Raw genomic sequence first — 8,180 nt, 5'->3', positions numbered from 1 at the left:
CCCCCCCCCCGAGAGCAGCAGGGCCAGGAGAGATGATTCAACTCGGACCCGTGTTCTGGGCCTTGGCCTCCCTCGACAGAGGCCCCAGAAGCCCCGTGCTGCCGGGCAGGTGGAGGGCGGACTGTGAACTTCTCCCCATCTGGGATCCCTGTCTCCCAAGGTGCAGTGTCTCCCCACACACCTCAGGGATCCCTGTCTCCCACTGGACTCCTGGCCTTGCCCCTGACGTACCGGGTGATCTCGGGCAAATTGCCTGTACACTCTGGATCTCAGCTTCCTTATTTGTACAGTGGGGGTACTCCGTGAGATGGTCTCACCTGGGTTTGACCCTTAGGTTCTCTCACTGCCCCTCCTCAGCTTCCTCTGTGTCCTTCATCCCTGGTAGGAGCCCCAGCCCCCCTGCCCCCCAGGTGCTAGACCCCGGAGCCTGTGGCAGATCTAGGCCTGGCTGCCAATGCCAGGGGGCTGGTAAAGACCAGAGGGAATGAGGGAGAAGGGGAGCGTGTGGGGGAGAGGAGGAATTTTCCTCTGTGTGTGCAAGCAGTGTCCGTCTTCTCTTGTTTCCAAAAGCCAGTGACGTAACGCACCCTTCATCCATTCCTCCCTTCTGGCCTATTTTTAGCTGGCCCCGACAAGCATCCTAAAAGGCTTCCAGACTTGCCTGCTCTGAGGCCATGTAGGGAGACGGCCATAGGGTGAGGAGAGAGAGGAGCTCATCTGTCTGTCCCAGGATGCAGGGAGGGAAAGAACCTGCCCCAGGCTTCCTCTGGGGAAGGAACGGAGCTGGGTGGGGAGCCCGGTGAGGGCTCTGATGGATCCTGGTTACCAGTGCTCAGTTTGGAGTCTCCAGCCTGGGTTTTGAGTCCTGCCTCCACCTGTCCTCACCCTGACCTTGGGCCCCTGACTGTCTGCCTGGCTTTCCTTTCTTCATTGTAACACGGGCTAACAGTACAGCTGTGCTGGGGGGTTGTTACGAGGATTGAATTATGTCACGTGGAACGGTGCCTGGTGTAAAGTAAGCACTCAGTTAAGGTGAGCTGGTATTGGAATGGTGATTAGGATTATTATTTTTTTAAGACTTATTTGAGAGAGAGAGCGAGGCCGTGGGGGAGGGGGAAGGGGCAGAGGGAGAGAGAATCTCAAGCAGACTCCCTGCTGTGCACAGAGCCCTATGTGGGGCTCGATCTCATGACCCTGAGAGCATGACCTGAGCCAAAATCAACACTCGGACTCTTAACTGACTGAGCCACCCAGCTGCCCCCAGTGATTATGATCATTAACATCCCATTCCATCTCCAATTAATGTTGGGGTTACACCGTGAGCCCCTGTGTGCCTCCTGCCCTTTATTCTTTCCTGTGGGGCTTTAACCAACGTGTACTCGAATGAGACAATACAGAGAAAGCCCTGGAACGGGGCCTGGCACATCATAAGCGCTGACTAAGTGAGAGCTATATTTATTGTTTTTGTTTTAATGTAATAAAACAGGCCTGAGTTTGGATTCCAGCCCCATCCACTAGCTAGCTGAGTGTCTTTGGGGAAGACATGTAACCTCTCTGAGCCTCAGTTTCCTTATCCGTGAGACAGGGTTAACAGCTGTGTAGGAGATTTTTTTGCTGATGAGGGTTGCCCCTGGACAGAAAGACTCCCGCGGAGCATGATGATCAGCACAATAAAAGTTTCTTTCTTGCGGTGCTGGCTTCAGCCAGGCTCCTGAGTGCCAGCCTCCATACAGTGTGATGCACCAATGGCAGGAGCAGTGGTATTTGCACAGCACTTTACAGTTTGTGTGAAGGGGACATGGTGGTCCCTCCTGCCTTTGTCTCCCCGGGGTGCAGTGCTCATGCTGGGAACCTGGCACTTGTCACCCCCGCCTGATATTATGGGTATGTGTCGACCTGGCTGTCCCCCTCCCCTACAGCGAGAGCTCCCGGAGGGCAGGCAGGGAGGGATTCACGGCTGCACCTTGCTTGCCCAGCCTGGGGACAGGCCCAGGGTGGGTGCTGGCTTGGTGTCTGAGGGCTGGACTGGCACGGGGAGGCCACCTTCTGACCACCTGTCCTTCTTGGCTCTTGCAGGTGGGAGGAGGAACTGGCCAAGCGCATGAATCTGCAGACCATGGTGGACACGCTGCAGGAGGTGAGCATCCCCGGAGGTCCCGACCACGAGAGGCTTGCGGGAGCTGTGTGGCCTAGGGATAACAGTCTCCATGGGACAAAGTCGGAGGCCGTTCCCAGCTCAGCCCCGGCACTCCTGCTGCCTCAGTCACTCCTTGAGGGAGCCACAAGGCCTCTTCCTTGTCCTCTGCTTCGGACCTAGGAAGGGACCGGCACAGTGTTGCAGAAAAGCTTGGGGACGGGAGTAGGGAAGCCTGGGTCAAGTCCCAGCACTGACCCCAGCTTGCTGGGTGATGTTGGTCCAGTGACTCTTTCTGACCCTCTGCTTCCCACCTGAGTTCAGGACTGGATGGTCTCTTGAGCTGTCCTACCCCAACTTGCAGGAATTGACTTGGGGCTGAATGCCTTAGAGAGGGTGGGTGGCGTGTCACTGGGTGGGCTCCCGGTGAGAATATTCTGTTGCGGTTCTGGCTCGGTAGCTCTGGGTCTGGGCTCTGCTTCTCACCCACCTGCTGTGTACCCTGGATGGCAAACTTCACTTTCTCGGCCTCTGAATAACGACCCCATGAGAAGGCAAGGAAAAGTTATTTCAAACATTTTTAAAAATTGCTTTCTGATATTTAAAGCACTGATCTTCTAAGAGATAGAATAAAGTAATGTCAATACGTAGAAGGAAAAGGATGAATGCCTGTTCCTCCCTTTTGTTTTATAACAGAAGTCTTTTTATTTACAAACATGACATGTTCACGGTCAAATATTTGGAAAATTCAGAAACAGAGAGAGAAGAAAATAAAACTCTCCTCCAGTTCTACCTGCCCTCCTCCCTGCACACTTGATAAATTACCGGGAGACCTTCTGTCTTTTCTGTGCAAACACACATGTACTCTACATGTGTACATGTGTTTGTTTGGTTAAATGGACACACGTGGTGTTGCCATTTTTGAGGTGGGAGATGGTCAACTATTGGCAATTTCACATGGACCGAGCTCACATTTTGACCTATTGGAATCACTTGTTCCACTAACCTGGCTCTTTTTCTTCTTAATGTCTGCTGGGGATTTTTCCACGTGATAGATATTCCTTGGAGAGGTGTTTTAAGCTGAGTGGTGCCCTGCAGTGAACTGGGCTTGGCGGGAAGCCGGGCAGTGGGGAGGTGCTCGGCACCCCTTTCTTGGCATGCAGGTGCCTGGCCTGGTTGGACATCAGGTGTCCAGGGCTGTGGACTCCGGTGTCCAGCCCCTCGCACCCCTCTGGGTGGCTGGTCCCCTAAACCCGCCCCCAACTCTGTCCTGTGTAGGCGGCGCAGGAGGCTGAAGCTATCCAGGAGGAGATGAACGAGAAGATTGAGCGGCTCAAGGCCGAGCTGGTGGTGTTTAAGGGGCTCATGAGTGATGTAAGTACCACTGGCTGCCGCCCCAAGCGTCATGACACCCCCACCCCCGAACACCCATCATGCAAAATGCTTCATTCACTCCGAGGCTCCAGAGCTCGGCTTCTAGTTAGAGTCCTGGCTGGCTGCGTTTGCCCCGTGAGGATGACGGATGCATCGAGACCAGCCCCCCTCACCCCACTTCCGCTTCCCTTGGTCTGAGTAGAGATGCATTAATCTGCTGCTTAACCCATCCCGCCCTCCCCTGGGCTCCTCTGACGGTCTGTTTGTGTTTGCTCCGACTCGTCCCAGCTCGCCACATTGAGGGCGGGTGGTGGCCGTGGGCCTCGATGTCTGGGCACAGTGGAGGGCCCAGTGGCAGGTTGCAGGAAGGCCCCTGGGTCCTGTCTGTGTCAGCCGAGGAGGCTCCCTAGGCCAGCAGCCTGCAGCAGGGTTGCTTTGTAAAGTGGGGGAAGGCCAGCGTCTGCATCCTTTTGAAGACTGGAACCTCTCTGAGTGACTGTGGGTGCCGGGAGCTGTTGGCAACCAAAGCCTCCTTCCTGCTGGGGACCCAGGTTTCCTGCCCCCTTCAGGCAGCGGGCAGCATGTAGGGAGGGCCGCCAGAAAGGAGAAGGAGCCCGATGGCGGGTGACTCAGCCTGGTGTGGCTTCTGGTCCTGAGGGTTGTGGACCTGGGTGTGGCTGGCAGAAGCCTCCCGGGGAGGGGGCTGCTGGGGGAGCCCACGGGGCTGCTGGGGGAGCCCACGTGGCTTCCCCTCACTGGGGTCCTGGGGGACCCCCCTCGTCTTTGGTGAGACCCCGCGGCCATGGGAAGAAGCCTGGGGGGGGCCCCCCCCCTTGGCAGGCCCCCTGGGGGGGGGGGGGGGACAGGTGGGGCACAAGGGGTGGGAGAGAAGGGAAGTCTTTCAAGAGTGGGAGGTGTCTTTCTTCTTTGCTCTGACAAAATAAACACTGGCACTGTGTCTGTTGAGAGGACGCCTTTCAGCCCTTAGGGAGGCCGGCAAACATGGCCTCACATTGTCCACTTGGCGCCAAAGCCTTTAGCTCCCACGACCTCTCCACTCCCTCCCCCAACCTGAGCAGCGCTGGCCCCACCCTCCTCCCCAGAAGCTCCAGGCGCCCCCCTTGGACTCGGACTCGGGGTTGCGCACCCCTCTGCCCAGCAGGAGCCTGGGAGCGACGGCCCTGCCCTGCCCCCCCCGCTTGCTCACGTAACCCCCCTGCTGTCCTCCCTGCAGCCCATGACAGACCTGGACACAAAGATCCAAGAAAAGGCCATGAAGGTGGACATGGACATCTGTCGCCGGATCGATATCACGGCCAAGCTGTGCGATGTCGCACAGCAACGGAACTCGGAAGACGTGTCCAAGATCTTCCAGGTGAATAGGGTCACCCTGCTCACCAGCCGCCACTCCCCCCCCGCCACTGCCCCGTCCCAGAGTGCCCGGCCTCTACCCTGCATGGCCAGGCCCTCTTCCCCTCCAGTCCCGCCCACTCCCCTTCCCCCAGAGCTAGCTTCGGCCCCCACTCTGGCCTCCCCAGGACGACATAGAGTCAGGGACTCGGTGACTCGTAGGCTCTTCGGGCTGAATGCTTCATCCTGTGGCTGAGGAGGCCACTCGCCCAGCGGGGGGACGTGACGGGCTCAGGGAGGGACAGGCCCAGCTGGGACTGGCGCTCAGGTCTCCTGACCCTCGGGGGCTTGGTCCACAGGCCTGCTGGGCGCCGTCGCCAAGGTTGAGAGCCCTGGCCAGGCTGTGGGAGCGCCGGGTGAGCTGGCTCAGCCCTGGTAGATGAGCCTCAGAATTCCCGAGAGGAGCTGGTGGCCTCTGTTTTTCGTTCCCACTGAAGAGTCTCTCAGGGCCCACCCCCAGCCCTCAAGGAACAAGTGTGTGTCCCGAGAGAAGGCGATGGGGCAGTTTGCACTGGTGGGCTGTCCTCTGGGGAGGGCACATGTCATTCTTCAAAGGCTGCTTCTTGAATTCTGGGTCATGGTTTGGCTTTTGCTTGAGCCCAGGGCAATACAGCGTGTTGTCGCTTTAAGTGTGTGACTTTGGGTGTAGCAGGAGAGATCTGGGCTCGTCTGCCTCCGTGCCTTTTTGCTGCCCCTCTGCTGGGAAGCAGGGGTGACCATTCCAGGCTTTGTCCGGTTTGCCCGTGTCTTGTCTGCTTGGAGTGGAGGAAGCTTGGTGACCCTCGGGCTGCCTGCCCATTGCCTTTGCATGTGAGCAGGAGGGCTCTGAGGCATGGAGCCCTCTGGGCCTCTGTGAGGGGTTCTCTCTCTTTCTCTGGCTGGCTCTGAGACATCCCAGGGGACTCTGCACCCCGGTCTGGCCCGCTGCTCTCCCCAGATCCTGCAGGTGCTGCTCTGGTGAAGGGCCCAGCTGAGCCGGCCCACCCACTGCGGGAGGGAAGGGTCCGGGCCGTCTGTCCTCCCTCCTGCATGCGTCCCACCTCACGCTTCCTGCTAATGCCGCCTGCTTCTCAGAGGAGCTCCACATCTTTCCCGGCAGTGGCCGCCCCAGCCACGCTCCATCCATCCCACGGGGTGCCGACTCCCTTCCCGGCCCACCCTCCCTCCTGGCAGAGCCTCCCACTTAACCTCCATCTCTTCCCTCCCGGGCCAGGTGGTCCCCAAAAAGAAAGAGCGTAAGGTGGCTTCGGACGACGACATCTCCGAGCAGGACGGGGAGGTGAACCGGTTCTCGGACGACGAGGTCGGCTCCATGAACATCACAGACGAGATGAAACGCATGTTCAACCAGCTGTGAGTATCTCCGCTGCCCCGGCCCCCGGGGCTCCGCTCCACTTGTCCAGGCTGCCGGAGGCAGGGCTGCAAACCGGTGGCCTGCTCTGACAGTGCCTTGTCCAGCCGGCATGGGGTTCCGAAAGAATCTGGATTTAGTCTCAGCGTTCATAATTTGGGGAGTTCCACATGTTCAGAAGAGGCTAAATGGTAGCAGTGGGTCCTGTGGGCTCAAGCCTTACACTCCCACCGGTTTTCCCCGGGGTGGGATCGCTGGGCCGCTCGCTGCACTGGGGCCCACCATGCTGGCCGAGGGCGGGCTCCTGACAGCCACTGAGCATCCTCTGTGGGCGGGCGGCTTTACAAATGAGGCTTCGGTGACTCCAGACAGTGAGCCGAGGAGGTTGGATTGCCACACCCCTTGGTACGTGAGGACGCGGAGACGCACAGACCGGAGTCCCTTGGCCACGACTGCTCCACTTGTGTGGGGCAGAGCTGGGGTTCAGAGCCAGGCCCGTCTGCCGCCTGAGTTCCGTCCCGGAGATGCTGGGGGTTAGGGGCGGAGTCCGGGGCTAGCTCTGGTCCGTGGTGGGCTGGAGCCGGCCCGCAGCGGCTCACGAAAGCCGATCGCGCACGCGGCCACCCGCTCCAGCTTCAGCCATGGCACAGAAGTAGCTGAACATTCGCTCCAGTGGGACACTGGCAGATACTTACCCTCGGGGCTACCCTCCCCTCTGCTGCCAAAAGCTGGTTTATTCGAACCTCATTGGGTGGAGTCGCCTGGGGCAGGGAGACACTGTGGCCTTGGTCTGCCCAGGGCCATATTCTCCATCCGAATCTGTCTTTGACTCTAGTCCACACAGAGCCCTGCGGTGGGGTGGGAGGGGGGGAGGAGGGTGCCCCTGCGGGCATTAGGTGACTTGCCTGAGGGCCTGGAGTCGGAGGGTTGGGCTGCGACAGGGTCTCTGGGGCCCACATTTATTTCCTCCTGCCCCTCTGGTGGCTCTTGCCTGTTCTGTCTCTGGAGCCCCTTGCAGTTGGGCGCCCGAGCCCTGAGAACTCCGCTTTCCCCCAGGACTCTGGGTTTCCAACAGCAGGGCTACGTTTGAGCTCTTGGCTCTAAGGAGCCATCACAAAACCCCACAGAACCCCTCCCCAGGGGCTCGTGTCTTTTAGGCAGTGGCCTCTGACATTGTACTCGGTTCAGAAGCCGGGGCACAGGTCTCCCCAGTCTGCTTCCTGCAGAGCCCTGGGTCTGGCTTAGCATTACAGAGTCCAGAGGCCACTCAGCCCAGCCCTTTCACATTCAGATGGGGAAACTGAGGTTCAGAGGAGTGTGCCAGGATTTGGAACAGAGCTGGGCCCCTGGCACGCGGTTGAGTCCTTTGTCCCCAGCTAGCTGTCTTTGCACTCAGAAGAGAGTCCCCCTCTGCCCTCTCTGCAACACCATTTCTGGCCTGGTCCCTTTGCCGCTGAGCCAGGTAACTCTTAGGGAGGCAGGAGTCAGACCCAGGCGGGGATGGGTTTGTGTGACACTTCCTTGTACTTGTCATTCCCTGGGAACAGAACTGAGGTGGTGCTGTGTTTTGGGGGCTTGCTGTTGGAGCGGGACAAGGAGACTCCTGGACTCCTGATTCCGTCTTCCAACATCCCCTCCAAATGTCGTATTCTCATCTTTTGGTGATGATAGGGGCTGTGGAAGGGACCCTTGACTGGATCCAGGTTTTTTTAACGTGGCGCTGGGTGTTCCTGAGCCTGAGGTGGGATTGTCCACCCCACACACCCAGGCTGGGTTCATTCGGGTGAATTAAAGGGCTTCTCTGAAGAAATTGTCCCCGTTTGCAGAAAGCCCCCAAGGGATAGTTAGACTGCCTGGGAATGGGGTGGGCTGAAAGGAACAGTTCCAAGAGCTGGGTCTGGGGACTCCCTG

General features: G+C 58.8%; 1 protein-coding gene across 1 annotated transcript in view; it reads left to right on the top strand.

Moving 5' to 3' along the window:
* Window positions 1–8,180, top strand: part of IFFO2 (intermediate filament family orphan 2) — a 47,630-nt gene that overhangs the window by 30,497 nt on the left and 8,953 nt on the right. The window contains exons 2-5 of the mRNA XM_044914393.1: window positions 2,077–2,137; window positions 3,413–3,508; window positions 4,743–4,883; window positions 6,132–6,271. Of these exons, the coding sequence (XP_044770328.1) occupies window positions 2,077–2,137; window positions 3,413–3,508; window positions 4,743–4,883; window positions 6,132–6,271 (438 nt within the window). The remainder of the gene's footprint in view (window positions 1–2,076; window positions 2,138–3,412; window positions 3,509–4,742; window positions 4,884–6,131; window positions 6,272–8,180) is intronic.

Source organism: Neomonachus schauinslandi, chromosome 4 (genome assembly GCF_002201575.2).
Source record: "Neomonachus schauinslandi chromosome 4, ASM220157v2, whole genome shotgun sequence".
Classification (NCBI taxonomy): domain Eukaryota; kingdom Metazoa; phylum Chordata; class Mammalia; order Carnivora; family Phocidae; genus Neomonachus; species Neomonachus schauinslandi.
Note: the sequence above shows the minus strand (reverse complement) of the source record. Positions and strands in the feature narration are given on the sequence as shown.